The sequence below is a fragment of the Aptenodytes forsteri genome, unplaced genomic scaffold (assembly GCF_000699145.1).
Source record: "Aptenodytes forsteri isolate BGI_AS27 unplaced genomic scaffold, ASM69914v1 Scaffold736, whole genome shotgun sequence".
NCBI classification, from domain to species: Eukaryota; Metazoa; Chordata; class Aves; order Sphenisciformes; family Spheniscidae; genus Aptenodytes; species Aptenodytes forsteri.
The window spans coordinates 726,755-739,545 of record NW_008794754.1 but is presented as its reverse complement, the minus strand read 5'-3'; the positions used below and the strand labels follow the sequence as shown (position 1 = coordinate 739,545).

General features: G+C 40.4%; 1 protein-coding gene across 1 annotated transcript in view; it reads right to left on the bottom strand.

Moving 5' to 3' along the window:
- Nucleotides 1-12,791, bottom strand: part of LOC103894799 (ribosomal protein S6 kinase alpha-2-like) — a gene marked incomplete at its 3' end in the record, with an annotated part of 142,061 nt that overhangs the window by 24,761 nt on the left and 104,509 nt on the right. The window contains exons 6-8 of the mRNA XM_009274255.2: nt 10,094-10,200; nt 2,621-2,658; nt 1,723-1,865 (exon numbers count right to left, since the gene is read on the bottom strand). Coding sequence (XP_009272530.1) covers nt 1,723-1,865; nt 2,621-2,658; nt 10,094-10,200 — 288 coding nt within the window. The remainder of the gene's footprint in view (nt 1-1,722; nt 1,866-2,620; nt 2,659-10,093; nt 10,201-12,791) is intronic.

Genomic DNA, 12,791 nt, shown 5'->3' with positions numbered 1-12,791 from the left:
TTTTAGATGGCTGGCGTGTGGTGGATTCAATAGCTCTCTGAAAAACTTTCCTGACACTGCATCCCAGTGTCAAATACTGCAGCACTCAGAAGGATGTTATTGGGTCCTTCTCATAAGCCAAGCAGCTCCACTGTAGTTATTAGATATCTCTTGCAGAGCTCTTCTTGGAAAGCGTTTTCCAGGACCTCACTTGTTAAGCAGTGGGGAGCTTTCTTCTATTTTCCAGGCAAACTATATTTCATAATGAGTTTATTCCTATCTGCTTTCAGGGAAACATTACTCTCTAGCCTAAATCGCTCCTTTCTCTCTGTGGTGTTTTTCCCTGTGATGTATTCATAGATGGTATAGGTACTATACCATCTTTGGACCATTATTGGACTAATAAGCATCTTCAATTAATGAATTTCCCCTGCAACGCTGTACCAAACACTTTATTATAATGCAGGCACATGAGATCCACTTCATTTACTTTGTTTAGAAAAAGATGGCTACCTTATCAAGTAAAATATCAGATTAATCTAGCATGACTGATTTTTGGTAAATTCATGTTGATTTTTAACTAACTTTTAATTGAATTCCATGCATAAAAAATGAATTAGCACAGTTACAAATATTGATTCCATTTAAACTACCTCCAGAATATCTTGCAGGACTCTTAAAAGTTAAGCAACAGTGTGGAAAAATTGCTATTTTTTTATAGTGTTGGGGAATGGGCCTTCTTGCCCTCCGTGCCAGATATTCCTCAGTCACAAATTACCACCTCTGAGCAGTTACAATTAGAATTTCCCCTTCAATAGTTAATCCAATGCAAAGACATGTAAGAAAAAGATGAATTCCTAACTATTCCTCTGTGTCAACTGATAGATTTGTGTCTGCTTCTGGTGATTTCCTCCCTGTGAAGAGAAGTTATTTTAGAAGTTTCACATATGTCAGTTTAAAACCAGCTTCAGCATGCACTCAGGACAAAGCAAATAGCCCAAACTAGTCATAATCAAGACACAGCAAAATGGTACAGAAGAAGAAAAGAGGATGACATGGTGCCTGCATGTATTTGTTTTCTTTTCCCACCAGGAGAAAAGAGAGGTTCTTGAGTGACAGTCTCCCACCAGCTAATAAGACTGACTAGAAATCCAGTGCCAGATAGTCCAAAAACTACCTGATTCTCATTAGTGGAACAAGAATCAGCGATGTTGATGTGAAGAAGATAGATGAATGGTAAAAGAACCACTGAGGTCCTGTGAAACATTCAGAGTGCCCTCTAAAATATGTCTTTTTTGATCTATATTTTGCAGAAAGAGAGAGTAAACGTCTGAGTTTCTCTAAGAGGATATCCCTAACCTCTAAAAATTGCTGCCTGGGGAATTGTTTCCTAACAGGAACCACATTAGTAGCTAGGCAGATGTTTCTTCTGAAATGTTTGAGCTCTTCTGAGCTTGCCCTGCCCTGTTTCTGTGGAATGGAAATACTCATGGCTCTGCTCTCACCAACAGAGACAGCAAAGGACTGTGAGAAGGAAGAGAGAGAATCTGGGGCCAAATGCTACCTCATATACTGCCAGGAGCACCTGGTTCCCTATCGCTGATGCCATGAAAACGATTAAGCAATCACTACACATCTACTTCCCTATCAATCCTTAATTGCTGAAAGCGGTACTTTTTATCTGAGGGTTCTGATCACTCCTACAGCCACCCCTCCAACAAACAAACATGACTTTTCCATTACCATGAGTACGCCGAAAGACCACCAGTCGGCACTCTGCGTGTGTCCCCGGCGGTTGACCACCTCTGGGGCCATATACTCTATTGTCCCACAGAATGAATACGCTCTCTTGTCATGGTCGATGGCTTCTTTACTCAGACCAAAATCTAAATAAATTGAAACAAAAAAGACTTGTCAGGTCTTATTTACATTTTTGGCCACTTAAACTGTTCAAACAAAACACACCCACCAGCTGATGAAGCACCCTTCTGTCTGCATGCAGAAAGGCCACAGGCACGCGGTGAAGCCCTGCCTACGTGGAGTCCCTGCCTACGTGGAGTGCCTGGTTGGCATTTGTTAAGATGTCCTGAAAGTACGTGTACCATTTTCTCTGTTCAGAATGAGGTTCTGGCCCAAAGCAGAAGAGAGAGTTTAAATAGACAGAAACACATAGTTCAGGTTTGGTGAAGACAATGCTGGTAAGGATTCTTGCTCAGATAACCAAAGCATTAGGAATAATAATCCCAGATGGACAACAGTGAAAAGGATGGCCAGACAGCACCTCCAGGGCGGCAAAGGGATGTCTTTCCAGGTGTCCTCTGCACAGTGATAATTCAGAGAATTTAATCTGGAGTAAGCAGTCATACTGGAAGTACCCTTCCGTCCATGGTGGTAGGCAGCCAAGCCTGCATGCTTCACACCAGTCAGGAGTACAATTTTACCAAGAAAACACTATGTTCTCCATCTGCTGTGCAGCACGGGTGCTTGATGAATTGCCAGAGAAGAGAACCCCAACACTCAGACTCTTCTGGCTTCTGAGTTTTTGTAAGCAAACTCTTTTCACGCAAAGATCAAGATGCACGGAACACACTGCAGAAAAAAACCCAGCCTGTAGACATTAAGTTTTCCATTCCTCACGTACCTGTTATCTTAATGTGGCCCTCTTCATCAAGAAGAATGCTGTAAAGCGAAAAAGCAAACATTCATTCATTAGGCAGGCACAGAGTGCAGTTAATAAACATGAATAAAACATCTTTAAGACAGGTAAGGAGATATGCAAGACTCAAATACATGTGTAAACAAACCCCCAGTGGATTATATGCCTCCAGAAAGAAAAATGATCCTCAAAGGCCCATCTAATCTCATGTCTGAAGCACACACGGCCTGCAGCAGTTGCACGGGGAGCCTCCTCTTTCCTTCATAGCATGCTCAGGGTGGGCATGCAAACAGCTCAGAAAGAACAGGGTGTTCAAAGCCAACAACTGCAGAGTATCTGCTTCCAGCAGGAGAAGGAGCTACAGGTTTTCTGCTCTTCTCATAATACTAAAGGCAAGCACACAAATAATCAGCGCTTGGACTCACTGGACCTAAAATTAACTCCAAAGGTAGACACGTTCATGCTGAAGCAATAAAAGTGACTGTAGAACATAATGACTAGTCACAGACTAACTGCATGGATCTCAGCCCCTGCTAATTTATTCTGCCCGGAAGCATAAATGAAAATTCAGCCTGGAAGCCAAGTTCAAGTGTTCTCATGTTTGCCACCTGCCAACATATTTTATTCTCACAAAGGCACTCCAACATTTCTGTGAAAAAAATGACTGTAGTTCACAAAAAGCACTGCTAGTTTTTATGGAAACAAGAAGGAACACTGAAACTGGAAAATAATGATTTTTGCCTATAAATACCGATTCAGTAATGAGGGTGGTGTCTCTTCAGTTCTAGTTAGATTTAGTATATTTCTCTTTTTCAAAACGGTCTAGCGAGGTGTCAGCTATTTTTATATTCCCCTTCTCTTGGAGAGTCACTTTAATCCAATTATTCAGGAAGAAAATAAGACAGAAGTGAAACAAACACATTGAGATATACTTTTGTGAAAGGTTGTCTCTGTACTGAAACTTAATTGAAAAGAGATGATCTTCTGTCATTCGTTTGTGTGTTTAGAAGAGACTGTTATTCTGTCATTCAACAAAGGCCAGCAGCTGAGTTACTACTATGTGTTCAATAATTAAAGCTTTTTCTTCTCGATAAAAGCATCTTTACCTCTATTCTTTCTCCCCAGGTTTCTTGAAGAGGCATAATTTTTAAGGACTAGCCTATAACAGGCATGTTTTAAATGTATTTTTGTGACTGCAATCCCTAAACGAGAGGCTTGTGCTTCAGAAGAGAACAGAATAAAACACCTGCCAATGTGGAAGTGAGCGTGAACGTATGAACTCCACAGACCTGGCTCTGGAAAACCGGCAAGGGGGAGTACAGGTCGCAGAAATCACCCAGAATTTTGCCCCACACCCAGGAAGCTCCTGTGAATAACAATGCAATTCAAAGGTCGCGGGATTTTCCCCAGAAACATTGATTTTATATTTCATAGATTTCCTATTGAAAATCCATGCTGCTTTTCTATGTATACAAGATAAGTTTTTCATACCTTTGCCCTCATTAGAGGGTTCATACCTTACCCTCATTAAAGGGATGGAGGCAATACCAACGCAGCTATCAGACTGATAATGCTGTCTTAGGTTAAGTGAGCCAGAAGCATACAACAGACTTTCTCACACCGAATGTCTGCATGAGCAGCAAAATGAACGGGTCCCGGTTTCCTATGGATGTGTATCCTATATCCCCTAAAACTTGGTCTACAGTTCCCTCCTCTGTCTCGTGTTCCCTAACCACCCTTACGGTGCCCTCAGCTGCCTGCAGCTTCCCCTGTGCGGCTGCCCCTGGCAGCACCCTTTGGACAGCTGGGTGTTTCCACATTTGCCACCTGCCAACACATATAACGCTACGGTTATGAACTGAAAATTACATTTGATGTAAAAAGAAAATAATATGCTAACAGTGAGAAAAAAGATAACTGTTGCACTGAATTAGCTTAGAGTGACAGTAAGAAGCAAATAACGATGTACCTGCTTCTGAACATCCGAATTACAACAGACAAATAGTTGTCCTTTGACTGTAGAAGCAAACTTACTATCTGATGATCATACTTTCTGTCTTCTCTTTTTATCTTTATCGCTTTACAGTCCCTTTTTATCCCACACTGTCCGTAGTAGAAATTCTGTTGTGACAATCACAATTACTTTAGCTATGGTTTGCAGGATCAGCTAATCTGAAATAAGCTAGTATTATTTTGCGGAAGGGAAAAAAGAACCAGAAGTTGTTAATGTGATTCAGGCTTGAGAAAAATCTTTCCTCTAAATCAATGTTTTGAAATTATAAAAAACATAAGAAGTAGACTACTCTTAAATGTTAAACTAGGCTATAATCCCATTGAGTGATAGCCTTTCACTATGAGATTTTTCCATTTTATTTGTTCAGTTTAAGGTTTGAGTGTGTTTACAGGATATTATCATTGTCAACCTGTTCTTTATTTCAAAACAATAACAACATTTTAGCCTCAGGATCATCCCACAAACATTCAAACTGCTTTCATTGACCTCAGCTTAAAAATATGCTTTGAGAAAATAAAGGCTGAAAATCTCCACGTTAGAGGCTGGGAAACTAATTCAGTAGCAGGGGAATGACATACTCCAAGTTACAGGAGAAGCTCATAGTAGAGCTCAGACTGCAAAGTCCTTAGTTTTTTTGCTGCAACTTTAGCACAGGGATAAAAAATCTTTGTTACTAGTTGTAGACATTATTTTATAGTGACTCTTAAATCAAGGCTATAGCAATTCTCTCCCATTTTTCTCTCTCTACTTTTAGTTTTGAGTCATGTCTTTTAGGCTTCACTTTGAACTCCAATATACCCAAATCATTGTGAAGTTCTGCCAAATTTATTAAAGCTGGAACTCTGGGGTTTTTTTTGATGATTTAAGTTTCTTTCCATGTCAGCTCAGTTGTACAGAAAATTCAATCCACACTTTATGTTTTTTGGAAATTGTAGCCAAAATTTCAGGTTGGAAAGAAAACCTAAAACTTCATAAAGAGTGTTTAATTTGATTGCAGGCTTTGTTATGAAAGTGCCAGATAGAGTGAAGTATTCAAATGTCTCCCAAAGAGATGAAGATTCTCACAAACTGTCCACCTTTTGTGACATTTCAGTGCTTGCACGACCACACACTATCTCACCACGCTGAACAGTCTTACGCAAAACTCATCTCTGCTGTAGCTTCATTGACTGCTTACTTGATGGAAGACGGTGGTGATTTTCCACCAAAAGTCTTTGTCCTTTACTGATTCTCAGATCTTCCCTCTCTACACAGGGCAGCTACGTGAATGAATGCATTGCCACGGTTTACAACATGCTGCATTAAGCAGCGGTGGTTTGGGTTTTTTTAATATAGTTCAACAATTCAGGAGTTGTTACATGAGCAGTTATACGAGCTGTCCCTTGTACAGACAGCTGAGGGCATTACAACGTAAGCTGCTCCTTGTAATCAAAGCCCCTGCAACAGAACTGTATCAAGGTGCATCTGGGTACCTGGAGATAGAAAAGGCAAAAATAAATATAAAAATCTGTGCATCCTCAGAAGGTAGAGTTACTTGTAAGTCACTCATACCCTTAAACCACAGCATAAGAGATAACATATGCATCATATACTACTTTATAATAAGTTCCTATTTTTCTATTTCAGTATAGCCATATTTAATAGCTTGAACCTGCAGTTCTTAAACAGAAACATGCCTCACCATGTAACTCCACTGGTTTCAGTGTGACTGAACAGTACCTTGTTCCACAAGGGATGCCACTGAAACCACCAAGACAACTCCAGAAGAATTTGGCTGCAACAATGAAACGGAAGACGCATCTGCTTGTTCTAAACAAGACTTTAACCAGAAAACTCAATTGCTTGCCTTTTTGAAGTAAGTACAGCCAACTTTGTAGCAACTCCCAGAGTATATATTCTGCTTGCACTTAAAATTAATTCATAGCTTTGAATTGTTAATAAGGATTTTTGCTCAGGGAATCTTAAAAAAATGCTGAACCTTAAATTTTAACGTACTGAGGGTTCTTTCAAGTGGTCTGAACAGTGTTATTTTCTAACTAGTCGTCTTTGACATAAACAATTCCAACGAACTTCCTTTTAGGATACTTACAGAGCTGACCGAAGCAATCTCAAACCTATTAGCAGTTACTTTTGGGAACTTCTGGAGGACAGCAAAAACACTGAACAATGAAAGAAGGTCAAATGCAGTGCCTATCTTTTAACAAAGGGGGAGAGAGAGAATTGGGAAATTACAAACTAATTCATTAATCTCCAGCTTTGCAAATCTGATAGAGTAAACCTTGTGCTCTAATCAGACTGGTAATGCTTCTCCTGAAGACGTGGGTGTAATTCTGCAGGAATTACAGGAGATACGGATCAAGAAAAACCAAAATAATGCTTCTCCTGAAGACGTGGGTGTAATTCTGCAGGAATTACAGGAGATAACGGATCAAGAGAAACCAAAAGAGGGGAACGAGAATGACCGAACACCCAGAAAGACTGACTGGTGAAGAAGAGTTTGGTAGCTGGACTGTTTAGGGTACAGAAGAGAGGTCTGAGGACACGGACGTGCTTGCAATCCCCTGAGGCTGATGCTGAGAGCAGAACGAACTGGCTGGGGAGTCTAGAAGGACAGGCCAAGGAGCAATGGCCTGCAACTGCAGCAAAGAAATTTCAAAGAAATTAGCTATTAGGAGCAACTTTCTAGATGTACAACTGGGGGAGCACTGCCAAGAGACCTCCTACGGAGGTCATGGAGTCTCCACCAGCTATTTTAACAATAGGTTAGCAACACATCTGTAATGACCTTGTTATATTTGACCCTTCTCAGAGGCAAGGGGAGGATGAGAACATCCTGGGATGGTCCTAAATTTCTTTTATCATCTTATTTAGAGAGCTATCCTTTTCCAGATGTAACTTTAAAATATAGCACTTTTTTCCCTTCAGAATGAATTTTTTTTTCTGCTGTACTTGTTTTTTTACTCTAAACCTAAAGTTCCAGTGAAATCATAGGCTGTCATGCCCTGCTGTCCTAGGCATGGCTACACATAGGCTTTACACTTACAAAGTTATTTTTAAAGGATATGGTTTTCAGTCAAACAGATGCCTTGATTTATCCCCAGGTACGAACTTCAGTTATACCAGTCTGGGTGATTCCCTTTCCTGTACAACAATAGTTATATTCATGTACAGTAATTTTATACTATGACAGTTGCATCCAGATTCAACTGTACCTCTGGTATCTATTTAACTAGACATCAAAGACCATAAACCATACATGCAAAAGTTAGGAAATGGCAGAATGAGGGCTGCCTCCTTAACTTTACACAGTGATCTCACTGTATAAAGGTCTTTAATTACATGATGATACTTTTTGTTTTCTTCCAGAGAGCTCTTGCCTCAGTTGGCAGAACAGATAATATACTCAGGGATTTTAGCAGAGTGGTACAGTGAAGGGGATGGCTGGCTGGTTTCAGCTCAGACGAAAACGCAGAGAACTGGGTTCCATCTTTGCCTTTTCGACATGTTTCTGTGCGACAATGGCAAATTAGTGACACCTTCCTTTCTTAGGTGAGTTCTGATTTCTCAATTCACTGATCCCTGATTTGAGACACTGCAGTTTGGCCTGCAGAAATTTTAAGTGATCTCACTTGCAGCTGAAGTCAGTGAGAGATGTGCTTTGAAATGCAAAGTGACACGTAATGCTGAGAACTCTGAAAAATCAGGCTTTCAGTATCTCAAATACAGTGAACAGTTTTGACATGCACGTAATTTTCCTCTCAGTTTCTAATTTCTCCTAAAGCAAAAAATTATGGCATGCGCCTATAAATGTAACAGCACCATGACTTATATTTGAATATACAGGCTCATATTTGGATACCTTCTAATACAGCTTCATATATCGTGTTAGCTTGCAAAACAGCTTCATCCAACACCAGAAAGAAAAGCAGTACACGATTCATACTAACACTCACTAGAAACAAAGTTTAAAACTGAAAACCTGTAATTGGAGTTATTCTATTATGTACATGTACATATTACGTACATGTTTGTTGATGCTGAATGAATAAAATAGCAATTCAGAATGAAGCTGAAACCGAAGAGCTGCTGGCGGACGATGCAACAGCACATGGCAGTGGCGGCTATGGTGTGACCGCTGCCTACCTGCATTTCATATTGTGTAACAAACCGGTACCTTTATCCTCCAGTGGTTTAATTTGGAGGATGACTTCCTGTATTTGCCAAGGACTCTGGTTTTCAGTTTTGGTTGCATAAATGGGCAAGACTGGAAATTTTGGTCACCTGCGAAAGGGTCTCTAGCCCAAAGGACTGAGAGCTCTGGTTACGTACATCTGAATGAATTCATATAGTACTACTGCTATTACTGTTGTAACCAAAACATAAAATTGAATTTAAAGTTTAAATCACATAGTACTGTCTTGTAGATAAATAGTCTCCCCCCCTTCAACTTCTCACCTACAAAATTCACCTTCCATTACTCTTGGTCTCTTATTTTGTCCATGAGTGTGAAAGCAACAGCACTCCGTTTTAAAGAAAGAGCTGCATATTTTTGAACTTCACGTCACAGAAGGAAAAGGCTGCTCTGCTGTTATACTTTGGGACTGTAAACAACAGCCAAACAGACTGCTCTCAGTGGTCATCTTTTTTAAATGACGGTGACCATTACATTAAAAAGGCTAGTTACTTTGAAATGTTGTTCAGCCTGTTTTATTGGAGCCGACACAGAAGATGCAGGCAAAGCACCAGGCAAGTGGCACGGAATAAAAACAGTATCAAATCACTCCCAGTGATAGCACTGAGGGTGTAATTTAGTCTATTGACATACTGCAAAGAAAAAAGAGAAAGGAAAAACCTCCATAGCACCACATTAGGAATAGAAAATAGCTGCAAATATAAGAGGGAATAATTCTTGGGACAATATTTTGGATCATTAATAAAAGTGTTTTTAAAATCCTGATTATCGTGTGTCTCATGAGCTAATATGCACACTAGTTTTCAGAGATGCTCATTTACTTTAAATAATGGCTACAATAAAACTGAGCGGTGCCACGACATATTTTGTATGAGCTGGAAGTGGAGGTGCTTCGAGCAGTTTATACCACACCAAGGGGAAGGCCAGATTAAATGTTGCAAATGGAGAACAGTGCTACTGAAGTCAAAGGCACAGAGATCTGAATCCCGCGTTGAGATCGTTCACTAAACTGAAGGCCAGGCACACAGAGGCCACAGCATACTGGAACAGAGTCGAAGTATTTGGCCTCATGCTAAAATGATACAATAGGAAGACGCTACTCCTGATGGTGAGGGTCTCATGTATGGAGTCTCACACACAAGAAGGAAGGCAGAGCCTCTGGCACCTTTTGACTTACTAGCGTGACAAGGAGCAGAAACAACCTAAAAGCTCACATATTTTCATTTCGGTTCATTCTTTCTCATTAACTTACTTTTCTGGTTTTAGATCCCTGTAAATAATTCCAAGACCATGGAGGTGGTCTAATGCCAAGGCCAGCTCAGCTAAGTAGAACTTGACATCCTCTTCTGTAAACATCACCTAGACAGAAGGAAGAGAAGAACACGTCTATTTACTGGACAGTGGTGGGCTGGCTTGCATTAAACAGACATGGGGAAGGAATTGCCTAACTTGGGAATGCTGGAAGGACCATCATATCAGGTTCAATTTTCCATAATTTGTCTGAGCTCAGATTAACAATTCTTACCAGATTCTCCTCATAAAACAAAACTTGATCTCTCGAGTACTTCTGTTCCTTAAAACATGCTGCTCTCATTTGTCTGTTTGATCTGTTTAGATGATGACATGTCGCAATAAGATGAATAAGGTTCTAACTCCTTAGCCTTTGGAAATGAACGGCAAAATTCAATGTGTTCAGTGCAGCCCTTATTGCTTTCAAATCTCTTAATTTGCTAAAATCTTGGCATTTGGTTACCAAATTCCCACAAAATAATATGGGGTAACCTCTCTGGGGAAGTGAAATGCTTCTTATTTTAGAAACCAAAACACATTTAGTTCCCAAACATGAGCAGGGACTCAGAGATGGATTTAAACCCCCGTGCGTCGAGGGTTCAAGGAATCTCAGTGCAGATGCCCTAAGCAATGATGCACTGTCTAACATCCAGGGCCTGATGAGGTCTAAACTGAGGGCAGTTGTTTCCTTTCTATAGCTGATATGGCTACTACTCACACTGAAAGTTCTGTTTTAAGTGGGAAGAAACTCCTGCAATAGAAAAAACATTGAGCTCAGAAAAATTGAGCTAAGATGGCAAGAAACCCCTTTGGTTCAACTGTCATTATATCTCAGACGATATTAATTTCTCTTCAATTAAATTTCAGTATGTGCAGCAATAATAATGCAGAAAGAGAGGTTCATATATTGCATACACAATTGTGAATACTATGTATGACAGAAGTAAAATGATTCAGCTCAATAAAAATTTACGTCATATGTAAATTTAAGTATCTACAGTAGAAGTTGCCGAGCTTATTTTTAAAATTAAGTCTCTGCTCTTGGAAAGGGGCAGCCACAATACTTGAGTGCTCTGAGAAGCTGCAGAAGGCTGAGAGCAAAAATAAAGGATTCAGAGAACAGATGTCACATAATTTAATTAAGAATATCGCTGCAAAGGCTAGAAAGAAAAAGGACACACAAGCAAAAATTCTGACTAAAAATTGAATTGGTCTCAACATAAAAATTGCATTAATTATCAAAATAAATTTAAATTATTTAGAAGGTTTAAAATAAATAATGTAGGCAAGAGATGAAATCAATAGAATCAGAGAAAATCTAATCTATACAGACACACCCAGCTAAAGTCAGACATCTCAGAAAGACAGAGCAAGAGACAAGCTTTGCACGCACACATGCTGTAGTATAGAGGGTCTGACGGAAAGTTCACTGAAATCAATACCGTTGTACCAAGTCCGTAATTAACAAATTGCAAGCAGTACAAGTTTTCCCATAAGGTCTTTCCTTGCGATACCTTGCCACTACTAAACAGCTGCAAAGTATAAGTAGACAAGATGAGCTGTAATCACTGAAAAAAGAATTATGTGTAAAAGGACTGTCAAGTTAAGAGGACTCATTCTTGATAGTATAAAGCAGAGAAATCAAGAGATTGCATTGGAAAAGCTTTGGAGAAAATCTGAATTTTTAAAGTAGTACAAAATCCGAGCTGTTGCCTTTCACTTTCACTTAGGGAACTTCGAGTTCCCTAACTGTGCAGAACGTATAGCTGCCCTCTGTAGGCAAGAATCACTTTTTCTCTCTTCTCCCATGACACCGGAGAGGCCCTTGCTAAGACAGCACGCTGTGTCACTGACAAAGCCTGATTTCATGGCAAACAGCAGAAGGATATTTTTATTTTCTTTAATCTTTTTCCACATATTAAAAATAACTGCTGCCATGTACTATGTACTTATACGAGTATCATTACTCGGCAGTGTAATTAACCTGTTGCTAATGTCTTCTCGCATTAGCAAACAAGCCTTAAAAGCAAATACTTGGGCTCCCAAGCTGTGGCACACACAGCAGCCTGCAGCATGTCACTGAACCAGGAATCAGATGGGAAAAAAAAAAGCTAGAGAACTTTTGAATGAAAGTACTGTTTTCACAGCTTTTTTAGTCCATCAGTAACTCCCCAAATCAAAAAGAGCGAACACAGCTTCCTCTCAAGATGGCATTTGAAAGGTCCCTCTTTTATCTTTAAAGATTGTGTGTTAGGTGGTTGCTGGCATCCCTGGCCCCTTCCCAGCCTGGAAAGAGGCCAAGGGCTGGGGACATCATGTTGGTGACAGAGAACGCCGGGGCACAGATGAGCCCCTGGGGGTGGCAGGGCTGCCTCGCTGGAGCCTCCCATACTGCCTGCAAGACTCTCTGAGGCTCAATGCAGGAGGATGCACTGCTTCAAGCAATGCAGACAGCTGGCTTGAAGAGGCATTTGGAGATGCAGGCAAGTGCTAAATGAACCTAGAAAACCTGCTGCTGCCGCTCTCTGTGGGCATTAGCGAGACTCAAGTTTGGGCCTTTTCCTAGCTGCCTTTTTCTCCTGCAGCAGCACCTCCCTGGGGCAGGAGCTGCGGAGGACAGGGAAGGATGGGAGCCCAGGAGGTGACGGAAGCAGCAGCTG